This window comes from Plectropomus leopardus, chromosome 13 (assembly GCF_008729295.1).
Source record: "Plectropomus leopardus isolate mb chromosome 13, YSFRI_Pleo_2.0, whole genome shotgun sequence".
Taxonomy (NCBI): domain Eukaryota; kingdom Metazoa; phylum Chordata; class Actinopteri; order Perciformes; family Serranidae; genus Plectropomus; species Plectropomus leopardus.
In genome coordinates, this window is record NC_056475.1 from 5,125,528 (window position 1) to 5,140,295 (window position 14,768).

Consider the following 14,768-nt stretch of genomic DNA (forward strand, 5'->3'; position numbering starts at 1 on the left):
AGGGATCACATTGAGTATATTATCTCGAAGACGTGAACTTTTTAAGAATGACCCAATACTTCAAAGAAATTCACTGAGTGTTGAACATTTGCTAATACATATGGAATAAATAAAACATTCAGAGTTTAAAATAACTTTACTTTCAAGACTCTATACACATCAAAATCCACATTGCCGAAGCAATAAAATTCCATTTTGACCTACCTGAGGCCGGCGATGCCCATGAGAGCACAGTACAGTCGCAGCAGAGCGCTTGCCTTCACCACATGCTCCTCTCTGAGGCCAGAGTACCCTGAGCCGGCCTCCTCTTCCAGATCACCGTCATTGGGCACGTGGGTGCTGCGTGAGCGTGGCAGGATGGCAACCAGCTCCAGCAGCAGCTGTCTGCGCATCTGCCACAGCACCGAGCTGCTTTCTCTCTTTCTCTGGAAGAACAAAGAGAAAGTAAGTAAAAGACATGAGTCAACAGTACAAGTGCTAACATTAGGGCTCTAACCAGATAATGTTTGCCTTTTTTATGATAATTTACTAACAGTAAACAAATTAACAAAACTGTAAACAATCTTTTGTTAGTCAGTTCATTGTCTTCTTATCTGATCTTTAACTTGGATGGAAACTTTGATATTTAATTGTTTCTGCAAAACAGAAATGGATAAACATCCGTCCGCTGAACATCGAGGAGTTGAATCATCTCTGTCTGACCACCTTAAAGTCGAGCTATCATTTCTTTCTTTGTTTCAGTCAGCAAGCATTAAGTTACAATGCATCCCATACATTGATTTGTGGTTGGCCACCACAATACCAAGAGTGACTGCTACAGATTGACATTTTTTTTAATTATTTAAATTGGTTAAAATCTTATTTCATTGTCGAGATCCCCAGAGTGCATTGATTCACTCAGCCCCTCCTTGTCTCTCAATTTCAGTTCAATTGGCTTCCTTGGCAGGACATTTGACATGGGTTTGCCAAAGCACAATTACAATTAAAATACAATGAATGAAATTAATGACAGACCACATGAATGACAATTCAAAAGACACTAAAGAGTAAAACAGGTTATCCAACTAGTAAATAAAATAGAATTATATATATTTATGTTGCACTTATAGACATACATGTATAGATAACATATCTCATATGTCTCTCTTAATCAGTTGCTCATGAGCTCTCAGTCAAGCTAAATGAGATGAGCTCGCTGGACGGTGAGACTAAGAAACACTGTCACTAAATGAGACACTGTTATGCACAAAGTGCATGTAAAAAAGTGCAAAGTGCATGTAAAAAAAAGGAGCAAATGGTCAAATCTTCGTATTGAACCGCCAAATACAATTGGGATCAAAAGGGTCTGTTTCGGGTACAGCTAGGGTTGCAGTGGCTTCATGGTATACCATGGTATGAGAATTGACTGTTATCAGACTGTGTGCATTTGCTCATCTACAGTGTACCTGCACATGTGCATATCCTTTCTTTCTTGACTGCCTGTAAGCCTTTTTACACATAGTTTCGTTTAAAAAAAATTGGTTTCAAGTCACCATTATAATCATGCTTTATTTTAAAATAAATAAATGAAACTCCATGATATAGTGATATTTTCTAAGACTGTACTATGATAATCTCATGCTGTTGCAATCCCTTGTTATGTTTTAACCATTGGCTTAAATTTAGGAAAAGTCAATGTAATATATGACAGCTGAGAAGGATAGAAAATAATGGGTGTGTTGGTCTCGGGAATGCATTATTTCAATGAGGGTGCTCACAGGTATAGAAAGAGAATAATGATAATGTATCCACACTCAGGATGGTTACATGACATGCACAATAAAACCCCAGGTTTATTCCTCACTATGGTGATGCTACTTTGATGTGCTACATTCACAAAACATGTTAACACCTTATTCTGAATATCTTAAGTTAAATCATAAGTCATGTAAACACAATCTGGTTTAATTTAGCCCCATTTCATCCAGTAGACCCAGCTATCAGGCGTCCACTTTAACATGATGAGAATCATGCTTAACGCGCTCCACCAGTGCACTACAACATCTTGTCTTGTCTTGTCTTCTCACACAGCGTAGTTTTGCTTCAGTGTCCTCTGCTCAGCATGATGAAACAAAATCATCACACTGCTTCAAGATACTGAAGTGAATCTTACAATCCACTCTTTCAAAACTACTTGTTTGACCAGTTCCATGCCTACTAGAACAAAGTGGAGTGTTTGTGTGAGTAAATAATAGTGAACGTAATACAGAGTAGAGCTTGGCCTCTCACCTGTTGTCCGTTACGTATGAACATGCTGAACCAGGTGCGAACTTTGCTGTTGGTGCCCAGCAGTAAACCGCTGACATAAGAGACGAGGGGACTGACCGCCTCGTCTGCTGTGTCTGGTTTATAGTCAAGAGTCAGAGCCACACCCAGACCAGGCAGGTGACACTCCTCCACCTGAGAATACACACAATAAACAAACAGTAAAAATATTATCACATTCGTAAATTAGTAAACTTCTCCTTGTAAATGCAGCAATTAAAGTATTATGCAATGTTTGAGGGTTTTTTTTTTTGTTTGTTTTTTACATAAATGTTTTGTTTATTTTTTTCTGATCAAGTCCAAAACCCTAAAATATTAAATTTACAATTATATAAAGCAGAGAAAACAGAACTTCTTCACCAAATATCTGGATTTTTGCTGGGAAGATTACTCTAACAATTCAATGATTATTAAAATATCCACAGATTTTTTTTTTTTTTGTTGGTTGACTCATTTTAGCTCAACTATATGTCATTCTTTAGCATCCTTTGTCACTTGTCCCTGCATGTTATCGGCTCTTTTCACCCTCTTCAGGGCATTTTTTTGGGTGTAAGTCCCGCTGATGCCTCCTTCAGAAAGGCAATGAATTTCTGCTCCCTCCTGGGGCCTTGTTCGATAACTGACCTTGTGCTGTAACCTTCTTGAGAGGAGGGGGGAAGCAATAAGACAAATTTCTCCCTTCAGGGATAGTATCCCAAAGTGTATCATAACATAAATCATTGAAGACAACATTTATTCTTACTGTTATGAAATGAGAGTTTGTGAGAAATAACCAGAGAATAAAATGTCCCTGGCAAAACAGAACCCATTACTTTATTGACTGATCATATTCTTGATTAACTGATTAGTTGTTTGGTCTATAAAATGTCACAAAATTGTGACAAATGCCCCTTTTTATTTCCTAAGGCCCTATATGAAGTCTCAAGATTTCTTGTGCTGCTCCCATTAATAGTTCAGTGCCCAGAAACATTACTTTTATTATTATTATTATTATTATTATTTCTGCCAAAGATGCCCCAAAGGCCTACACACTGGTCCTTTAAGTCACCTGGTTACAATAAATAATGTAAAGATTATACTTAATTTTATTGCAACCATGTTTCTTCAAATAATTTGCAAAACTCTACATTAACATCTGGAACACAAACATTTTTTTTTTTATGAAAGCATGTCATACAAACTAACTAGATGCTATAACACGTGCCCAGAAACATTACTTTTAGTTTACACATGAATTACTAATGTTAAAAAAGCAAGGTTAGCAGAATACATTAAGCACAAATGGTGAAATCTCTTATCTAAATAGAGCTTTCAGAGGTTATGGATTAAGTGAGATTCTGGCGGTGGTTTGTAGGTGTGTGATTATATTAATAGTGTGACTGACCACCATAGCTCTGATGTTGAGGGCCTGTGAGGGGTTCATCTGACAGAGCTGCCGGAGGGCTTCGGTCCTGCGTCGACCACCCACACTCTCCTCATCCTGACGTTCTCCGTTCTTGATCAAACCTCTACAAACTGCAAAGACAGAAATCCACATTTTAAGGAAAAATTCTGTATTTTAAAACCTGGACATTATTTTCCCATGTTTTTCTGTCTAAGTGACTAATGGAAAAAAAAAAATTAAATTAGTCTGGTATTGAGTGAAAGCACTAGAGATGGAAGCCGCTTAACAGGCTAAAATGTTACCACTCGAAGCATGTTCACACCCTAAATTTACATCAACTAAAAGTGCTCGTAAAAATTATCATATATTTAAATGGTCTGGTGGGTTTGGCAAAAATAAAGCAAAAAGTATCTTACTTTTGAAAAAAAAAGGTTTTTCTCTGTAGGGATCCTTTCCATAAAGTTGTCAGATAGTTAAAATAATAATCTGAACACATCAATGGGAAAAAAGCACTTTTAGTGAACACAAATTCGTGAGGCAAACATGCCAAGATTGGCTTCATTTGAAGCCGGTTTTAGCGCTCTCGATCATTACTGGACCAATTTCAAAAACTCCATTAGTCACTTAGACAGAAAAACATGAAAAATGGGGTCCAGGTTGAATATACTGACCCTACTCTTTAAGTAAACAAGCAACATGTAACACTCTTAAAAAAACATAATTTGAATTTCCAGTAATTTTACATTTTAATATCAGAAGATTTGCTGCCCATTAGCAACTTGCTCAATAAATTTTGTAATAAATATTGCTCAATAAACTACAGAAATTGTTATACAATCAATACACTGTATGCTATATTTGCTTAATGATGTGATTCGTGCCTAAAGGTCTCCACATCATTCCTCCAACATCATGGTCAAGCTCCTCAATAAAAACCCTAAACTGTAGAATCATGACTCATTTATTTGTGCATAAATTACAGTTAACAGCCATCAAAAGACTGCATTTCAATAGCCTTACCAAAACTTTCCCTTGCGCTTTTCCACAGCTGACAGTTTAGAGGCAAACTGTGTGTGGTTGGCTAAGACCATGGCGTGCACTGAAATGATTTTAAACATCTGTGCCATTTCTGGATTATTTCAGATACCATAAAAGGAGCCAGTGGAGTTAGGTCTGGTTACCAGCTCTATTCAACACAGCAGACCTTGATGCTTCAAGACAGAGCAATTTCCCTAAAATTTACTCTGAGATCAATTCAATGAAACAAGGTCTTTGTACTGTCACAAAGCGAAAGGATTTCCTAATGTTGACTGCTGTGTAACACACACAAAAGCTATTGACTCAGACCTGACCCTCTGTGTGATAAGAAGGCACCAGGGACTGCGCGGGCATTTTCCTATAATGCGTCTCTCAGAGCACACGCAGCACTCTCTGTGAGCGAGACAGTAATGTTCATCATCAATCAAAGACAAGTACACACCCTCAGGCCAGTGGCATGGACAAGAACCAGAGACCAAACAGTTAAACTGAGAAAGAACACGTGATGGCAACTTACAACTCTGCTTATAATGCGAAGCTCTTTTAATTTAATTTAAATTTATTTGTTACATGAAATCACAGAATGTGATCTCAGTAAAATGAACAGTTGTCAGCTCTGCTAACATTCAGTCATTGCAGTGGCTTTAATTAACAATGTCAATGTTGAGGTTAACATAGAGATCCTGCAATACTGCCGCAACAGACCCTTCACTGCACTGGCTTTGCATTTTTACACCGACACAAAAAATGCCAGCATAATGCTGCCCCGGTGTGTGATGTTTTTAGGGCTGTCCCTTGATGTGATTAAAACCAGAGCAAATCTAACAAATGTTTGTGTATAGAGGAATAAGAAATAATTACTTACTACTTTTATTACTTTTTTCCCCCTGCCAAATATCATTATCAACTTAACGAAGAAGTTTTTGTTTCTTTTCTTAAAAAAACATACTATTCGTATCATTGTTGCCTGTATGAATAATTTCCCAACATGTACGTACCTCTAATTTATTCTGATTTGATCTCTTTCCTACTTTAATGTTGTATGTAATAATGCTGTGCTGTATAATGTATACCAATTTTAATTCCAATTAAAATAAATTATAAAATAAAGAAACGAGTAAATCTGCTTATTTATTATTATTTGACCTTTATTTAATGTGAAAAACCTCAAGATTAAAAAATCTCCTTTTCAAGAGTGTCCTGGCCAAGACAGACAGCGTCATAATTTAGACAATATAGTACAAAAATACAAAATCAAAATACACAACTCAAGAACAAACAATATAAAACACAAAAAGAACACAAATTACCAAAGTACTAAAAGTATGTTCGTATATAATCACACACTTTTTAGTCCTTCCTTGTAGTAACTCCATTTTGTGTTTTATATTGTTTGTTTTGCATATTTGGATGAAGCGATACACGAAACACGTAGTTTGCTCCTTTTTTAGTTTTTAATATAAACTGTCAGTAAAATAAATGTCAATCCTGGTGTGTGCTGGAACCTTAATTTCCATGATTCAGGGGCTACAATGAAGTTATCACACAAAAAGCGTACAAAAATGTAAAGCCCTATTTATGCCACAGCAGGTACACTCACCAACCATATGAAGCTAGTTCTGGCAATTAAACAGCCACTCTATCTCACATTATCAGCTGACAGCATGTGCAGTGTGCTGAGACAGATGAATTACCTTCATTGAAGCTGTCGGGGACATTGGCAACCAGTAGACACAGAAACCAGTCTCCATTACGGACATGAAGCAAAGCCTCTGCCACATCCACAATGGGGAGCAAGGAAGGCAGCTCTGAGGGAAAAACACACACACACACACACACACACACACACACACACACACACACACACACACATTTTAGACAACAATTTGTCAACTGCAGAGGACAATATCACTGAAGTGGATTATTTTCAGGCTGGTTTAAAAAAAGAAAATCAGGTATTTTTTTACTAATACACAGCTAATTTTGCTCATTCCCACTCATTTTCATGGACAAAGTTAAGCAACTTTTTCATAAATTTTTAAGGACACATGATAAAAACAAAATCTTGCCCCACTTGCCCGTTTTTTTAAACATCAGATTCAAACTCTATTCAAACATAATTTTAACTAGCTGGCACACATGACGGGAGAAACAGAACACAAGTAAAAAATGAACAGATGTGCATGAAGGTAAACAAGACGTCACACCTTGACGCATTTTAGAGCTCAGTGCATCAACGGCCACAGAAAAAAAAGTCGCAACTATGATAATGTGGAAGCTGAATTTTTAAATTTTAATTATTCATATAAATATAAATACAAATTAAACTTTTGGTAGACTTCTAGAATAATAAAATATATTTATTTTCAGTCCACTAGAGACAATTTTCTGCAAAAAAATGTTAAAGTGAAAAACTCAATTTTTAAAACTTTATATCATGAGATAAAACAGAAAAAAAAGGTTAAAAAGGTTTTGCTTTGGGGACATAATTTGCAGTTGAAAAAAAGGCAATAAATAGCAATATACTGCAAAATATGTGTTATCACAATACTCAACATATTGTAACAAGATCAAAATTGCAATGTTATTGTATCGTGACCTCATTATCGTGATGATCATATCATGGGTTGTCTGGTGATTGCCGCCCCTGAAATACTGTAACAATTTCATTACACACAACAAAATTCCAAGACTTTTCCAAAACTTTCAATGATTTTTACTAATTCCATGATTTTTACAGGCCTGGAAAACAGCATCGGGAAATTCCATGACTTCTCCAGGTTTTGCATGACTGTGGGAACCCTGTCGTTGTATTTAGCACCGCCGCACTACCACAGCAGCTTTAGGTAAAGCTATTAAGAGGATGAAAGGAGTTGGGTACCTGCTTGTAAAATGCAGAGGACATCAGCGACCTCGTCCAAGTAAACAGGGCTTTCAAAGAGTTCAGAGGACTTTAAGAAAAACTCTCCATTTGAATCCGCCACCTGAGAAACAACAAGGCAAACAGACGGTGTGGATCAATCATCCAAGTCATCCTATTAGGCGGAGAAGCAAGTACTGAAGGGCGATTTCAGTACAAACAAATATATTATGTATCAGGCAGCGTGAGAGCAGCAGTTAGAAATTTGGGTATAATGTCTAATGCCAACTTTTGCTTTGATGAGCAAGTTAAGGATGCTGTGCAGTCTTGTTTCTTTCTTCCATTTCCACAAGTCGCTTTTTTTTAATCATTCAGCATTTTGTACTAAGTCCTTGATGCTTTAACTTCTTCATATTTAGATAAACTCTCTGTATATTCAAGGATGAAAGTATTCTCTTTCACACCTTCATACTATAAAAAAACACAGCAGCTCACACCAGCATTCGTACAGCTACTGCCTTTGAAAAACTCTTAACATAAAATGCATTGAGCCTATTATGTCTTATCTTTTATAGGATTTAGCCATGCCAAAATATCGGTAGTGGACAGTGGATCTTCTGCTTTGAGCAGCACAGCTAGAAATGAAATGCAAGTGTTTTTAATGTGAGGGGTATTTCCTAAATTATTTAAAAACAATGGATGGTGTCAATTATTCTGAGATTCTACAATGCAATGCCAGAAAAAAAGATTCTTATCATTTTTAAGACTTCTGAAAGAATGATTTCAATACCAATTATGGTCTTAATTTTAGAATTAAGAGTTAAATGCCTCTGAGGACATTTTTAAGGATATGCAAGAACCCCTTCATTAAAATCAATTGTTTACAACCTTTAGAAATCTTTATTGTGTGTTTTATTCATCTGTTTTAAGCATCACATGCTTTTCATTTTTTGTTTTAAAGCATATTATTTTTGTTGTTCATTTCATGAGAACAATACTTAAAATTTTATACTTTCAGTTTTTAAATTAAAGAACGCCAGATCCATTGACAATGAGCTGCTTGGGGAATTTAAATCATTATACCCCTCTTTATTTATTGTTTTTAATGTTGTCATTGTATGTATTGGGCTGCTATGACAACTTAATTTTCCTTTTGAAATTTATAAAGTCAACTATCTATCTATCCTTCCTTTGTTCATGAAGTGACTGAATAATGCTGGGATCTCTGACTGTACCTTATTCATGATGGCCAACAGTTCACTGAGGGTCAGACGGAGTCTCCTGAGGGGATCACTGTGTTCAAACTCCAGGGTCAGGCCATGCTGTAGCTGTGACACCAGGATGCTTTCTCCGTTTGAGCCTCCTGCCTTATGCCTGGTGGAAAAGAAGACGCATTATGTTGCTGGAAAGTGACTCGATGAGAGGCACTTAATGCTGTAACAACGAGACTCTAGCAATAATCACATCCCTACAAGTAAGTCTTATATACCTGAGCTGCTGCTCCTTTCGTGCATCCTGCTCCAATGCGTGAAAGTCAACAGACAAAAGTGCGACGATGGAGTTGACAGCTTCCACTCCAGAGAGCAGGCGGAGGATGAGCTTCTTGTCCTGCGCCCAGGACTGGCTCTGATCAGCCGGGGCACATAAAGCCATCCTCACCAGGCACGGCAGCAGCAGCCTCAGCTCAGGGTCACTTAGAGCAGCCAGGCGCGCCACATCCACCTTCTGCATGGCTTCAAAGGCATAGGAGCTGACAAACTGCAGCCCTGCACTGTCTGCCATCTCTGCCTCGACACCTGGAAGGAACAGGAAAGACACAACGATAAAAGCAGGGATACCCAACCTGCTTTGCTTGGGGGACACTTCTGCAAAGGGTCAATTACAGCAGCCCTATACAAGTTTCTAGGTTTTAACACAGCTTTAGGATTTTAGCAGGTTTCTGGGATATTTGGCCATTTCTTCTTAAAGATTTTAGGATTTTGGATTTTAGCAGGTGTAGGTTCAGACATTTCTAATGGTATATTAGGATGTTTCTAGGATTTTAGGACATTTCTCAGACTTTTGCAGGTTTCTAGGATTTCGGGACATGGCTCAAATTTTAGGACATCTCTCAGACTTCTGGACGTCTGTAGAATTTTAGCAGGTGTCTAAGATTTTCAAACATTTCTAATGATTTTAGGATGTTTTTTAGGATTTTGACAGGTTTCTATGATTTTAGGATACTTCTCTAATTTTGGGATGTTTCTGGGATTAGTAAATTTCTAGGATTTTAGGACATCTCTTGGACTTTTGCAGGTTTCTAGAATTTGGGGACATGGCTCAGACTTTAAGACATCTCTCAGATTTTTGGACATTTCTAGGATTTTAGCAGGTTTCTAGGATTTTAGGGCATTTCTCTGAGTTTAGGAACTCTATAAGATTTTAGGATGTCCCCGGGATTTTAGCAGGTGTCTAAGAGTTTCAGACATTTCTAATGATTTTAGGATGTTTCTAAGATTTTGACAGGTTTCTAGGATTTGAGGATGTTTCTCAAACTTGAGGTCATTTCTCTAATTTTGGGATGTTTCTAGAATTAAGAGATTTCTTGGATTTTAGGACAGCTCTCAGACTTTATCAGGTTTCTAGGATTTTAGGACATCTCTTAGACTTTAGCAGCTTTCTAGGATTTCGGGACATGGCTCAGATTTTAGCACATCTCTCAGATTTTTGGGCATCTCTAGGATTTTAGTAAGTTTCTAGGGTTTGAGGGCATTTCCCTGAGTTTAGGAAATCTCTAAGATTTTAGGGGGTCTCTAAGATTTTAGCATATTTTAGGATTTTAGCAGGTGTCTTCTAAAATTTTAGGACTATTTGTTGATAAACAAGCTCTATTTTGAAGTAGAGTTCAGCTGTCAGAGGAGCTAAGTTAACAGTAACTTTGTCACAAAGTGCCAATACGTTCATTTATGGTATTGCAAACGTTAATATATGTTTGGGTCACTGGTTACGCATTGTGTTTTCTAGTTAATGTGCTAAGAGGTTGGGTAAATTGATGAAAAATGTCGATATCATAATAACGTTGCTCACAAAAAGCCAGCTATCGCGGCTAACTAACGGTAGCGCTAATGCTAACTTACCTAAATAGTACATTGTTAACTAAACTAACTGCCTTGTAATTTAATTACCGAAGCCAACACGTTATTCCGATTCACGAGTGGCACTTGAAATATTAATATCTCTTGTTAAAGCAAAGGCAGTTTCGTAAGATTGAGCCAACTCCTGCTAATAACAGTGGCTAACGGCTAACTAGCGGTAGCTATAACGGTAGCTAACGGCTAATTAGCAATAGCCAACAGTTATTCACTATCCCATAACGACTGTTAGCATGCTAACAGCTAGGCTAGGCTAACATGTCAGGCGATAATAGTGGCATGTGCTATCTTGTTCGTTTCAGTCGTGTAAACATTCAATGTAGAAAGTCTACAAAATAATCTTACCTCACTTATTATGGTGATGCTTAGTCTTTAAATAAGGAATTTCACCATCGAGGCCTTCAGACCTCGGACTGTGGTGCGTACCGTCAGCAGCCTCTGAGCCGCTGTGACACAGAAAGAAGCTCGTCCTAGATGTCGTCGGTAGGTTTATGGAGGTGTCTTTGTATTAGTAACCCTCTGTCTTTTATGGTTCCCGCATATCCACGTGGATCTTGTCTTTACTGTGTTACAGTGACGGCATGTGACAGTGAGGGAACCGGTCTGGTGAGCACCGTGGAGCAGCGCTGACTGACCGGAGCACTGACAGTGACTGGAGGCTGTACGAGGCTCCAGCTGCAGCTGACTGCAGGCACAGGCAGGCAGTGCTGTGATGCACATGGGCTGGGCAATATTCACTCATTGTACTTATTCCATGTGCAGAACAAGATAGTGGCTTCAGTAGATTTTTTTTAAAATTTGGAAACAGAAACAGAAACCCTATTAAGTGACGTTATGACTCTATGTGAAAAATTTCTGCACCTTTAACAAAAAGTAGAAAAATACATATTATGAATACCATGGATGGATTAGAAAGCGGACATACTGAGTATACATACTGAGTACTTGCAAAATGACTCAGTGACTCACAATGGCCACAAAAATGATAGAATTGCATCTCTTAAACTGCATCTCCTTATAGTATTTGAAAACCACAAAAAGTTGCAAGGCAACTGTGAAGAGACACAAAATAACTACAGAATACTGTCTAAACAACCACAATGAGACACCAATATGACTATAAGACAACACAGAACAAACAAATGACACAAAATTACTACAAAAGTACACAAAACAACCACAGTAAGATGCAACATGACCACAGAGCAACTAAGCAACAACTAAGAGATGACACAAAATTACCACAAAGCAACACAAAACAACAAAAAACACAAAATTACCTCAAAAAGACAAAAAAATTACCACATAAAAAAACCACAAGGAGACACAGAATGACTACAAAGAGACAAAACAACAACAAGAAAAGGACACAAAATTTCCTAAAGAAGATAAAACAACCACAAGGAGACACAAAACCACAAAGAAATGAAAAACTAATACAAAGAGATGCAAAATCACCACAAAGTCTGTGTGTCTTCCACCTTCATAAGAGAGGTAGTGGGGCCCATTGTCTCATAAATAAATAATAATAAATACCCACTAGCAGCCTATCCAGTCTTTGCTTGTGTGGCAGAAACGGCCTAATTTCTACATGCGGTTCAGGTGCAGAAATAAATATAATATACAGTAAACAGCAGCCATTATTAAAGTGTTGCCATTTAAAAGTACCACATCCTATTAAGATTTAATTTTGCATTGTCGACTTGGTTTTACAGTTACATGAGTCCAAAGATCTTAAGTCCGTCGGTTCATAACCATTTAGATTTCTCTCACTTTTACCTACTCAGTCATCGACATGTCAGTGTAAATTCGACTACATTTTCAAGGGCACATTGACAGCAGTTACTGAAGGAAAACAGAGCAGGACCTCTGTGTATTCAAAGGCTGCTGACAGCGAGGAAAAAATGCAGCAAATTCTCACAAGAACGAGTTGCCAGCTGCTACTACTACACGACCTCGGGGCAATTCAGCAATTTACAAGTGAGATATCTGACTCGATCATTATTTTATGCAGGGTTATTCCAATGCTTTTTTCCCCCACGTGTAAATAGTGAGTGTGGTAGCGAGCTTGCAGAATCAGATGGTTACTGCAAAAAACCATGATTTCCCAAAAAGAAAACATGGCACTGGACTGAAAATAAATTTTTTAGCGTTTTATTAAATATTGAATGTATTTTCTACACTCAAAAGAAGACCACATACATTTTGCTGGTCAAATCTTTCAAGCCAACAAATGTAGTAAAAGTAGACAGTAGATGTTCCTCAGCGCACAAACACTGCATATCCAATAAGCAGCCATCCACAGCTGGTTAAAGTTTATTTACACCACACATTTACTTTCACGCTGAAGTAAAATGGGTCTAAATGCAGCATTAACCAATCAGAAGTGGTGCCAAAAGAGACCTCAGCCAATCAGAGTAAAGGAGAGGCACAGTAAACTAAAGGGATGTGCTCTAAAGGACACTGCACGTCTGCCGTCTTGTTTTCTCTCTCTCTGCTAATAAGAAAAGGTCAAACCTGAGGTCAGCTACCTCCGAGAAATGCCAATAGTTCTCCTTCCGCTCCGCTATTGGTGTCCAATTGCACATCGCAGTCCCCCTCCCCAAAGCAATAAACACAAGCACAGGAAAATAAGTTGACGCACTTTATTCCTAAAACAGAAGCCACACCACCAACTGCTGGCATGGCATTCATATATAATTATTTATATATATTGCCGTTTGGTTTTTGTGTCTAAATGTGTGGTATAAAATACTATATACAACAATGTACCTCTTTATTTGAACACAGTGAAGTTCATTGCTGTACAAGTCCTCTGTAGCTACAGCTTTGCTGTAAGTCCTCCACGCTCAAAGGCATGGAGCATAATTCTCCACTCTAATTCTTCTGTACATTGTGACAATACAAATATTCTGTCTCCATTACAAAAAATAATACTCTAAAAGCAACCTACTGGGACTTTATTTAATTTTTATGGGATTTTTTTTTCCTGGTTGTTTTTTTAATTAAGACGATTACATATATCTTAGACCAATTGCTTTAAAGCAGGAAGGTGATATAAACCTTCTCCATTTTTTATATATAAAAGAGGTTAAGAAATAAGACAAATTATACATTTAAAAACTTACAATAAATAAGATAGATGCAGGCATTTCATTTGGATACTATTTCATCCAAAGGAATAAAAAGGAATTTCAGGTCTTAAAACCGAAGATCCATTCTTGAGTTTGTTTTCCTTGATCAAATATGTCCCTTTTCTTCCGATAACTTTACAGATAGACTCGTCTCTCCGATACAGACTGGCCAGTGACTGTGCTGCCATGCTACATACCATGACAGCCGATCTGTCATTCTCTCACGTTCATTAATCCCCCCCTCATCTTTATTCCCTTGTCTCTGCGTGCATGTCTTTGAATCACGGGGACAGCAGCTGTCTGAGCCCGTCTCCGTGGAGGGACCAGCTCCGTGCGCTGGTCTGGTTCTTGCAGTTTTCTTCAGTCTTGATGAAAGCCCCTTTGGAGTCGCTTTCCTCTTCTTTGAAATGTTTCCCTCGACACCCCCCCCCCCCCTAACAGGCTGTTGGCTACAACATGTTCATGATGAAGTTGTACATCTGGTTCAGCACCACAAAGTGAATGGGTAGACATGATCGTCGGTCCTGTGTAGCCGGGTCACACGTCAGCCAGGAGAGGGCGTTGTACTGCTCCAGCACGAATCTGTTCAGGCAGACAGAAGAAATGAATGAGTTACTTTTACATGCAGAAGAAACGAAATGCACATGGAGCATTTTAAGCTTAAAAACTATCCAAATCCAATGCAAATTTATGTATACAGCACATTTAAAAACAACAACCTAAGTGCTGTATAATCCAAAAAATTATAAAAACTATATATACAACCCAATAAAACAACAACAACAATAATAATAATAATAATAATTGGGATAATGATAACAATAAATAACACGGGGAAAACACAGACACCATATAAACGGTGCAGCATGAACAGAAAGACCCTTTCAAACCTGAGCAAATGGCTTCATTTCTTTCAA

At 37.8% G+C, this 14,768-nt stretch overlaps 1 protein-coding gene across 1 annotated transcript in view; it reads right to left on the reverse strand.

The window, feature by feature from the left end:
* The window catches only part of ints2 (integrator complex subunit 2), a 28,327-nt gene extending 16,946 nt beyond the window's left edge, over positions 1–11,381 (reverse strand). Inside the window, exons 1-8 of the mRNA XM_042499408.1 lie at positions 11,063–11,381; positions 9,076–9,382; positions 8,822–8,960; positions 7,608–7,710; positions 6,421–6,534; positions 3,689–3,819; positions 2,269–2,439; positions 205–425 (exon numbers count right to left, since the gene is read on the reverse strand). Of these exons, the coding sequence (XP_042355342.1) occupies positions 205–425; positions 2,269–2,439; positions 3,689–3,819; positions 6,421–6,534; positions 7,608–7,710; positions 8,822–8,960; positions 9,076–9,368 (1,172 nt within the window). The 5' untranslated portion in view covers positions 9,369–9,382; positions 11,063–11,381. The remainder of the gene's footprint in view (positions 1–204; positions 426–2,268; positions 2,440–3,688; positions 3,820–6,420; positions 6,535–7,607; positions 7,711–8,821; positions 8,961–9,075; positions 9,383–11,062) is intronic.
* Between the last annotated feature and the right edge of the window lie 3,387 nt (positions 11,382–14,768).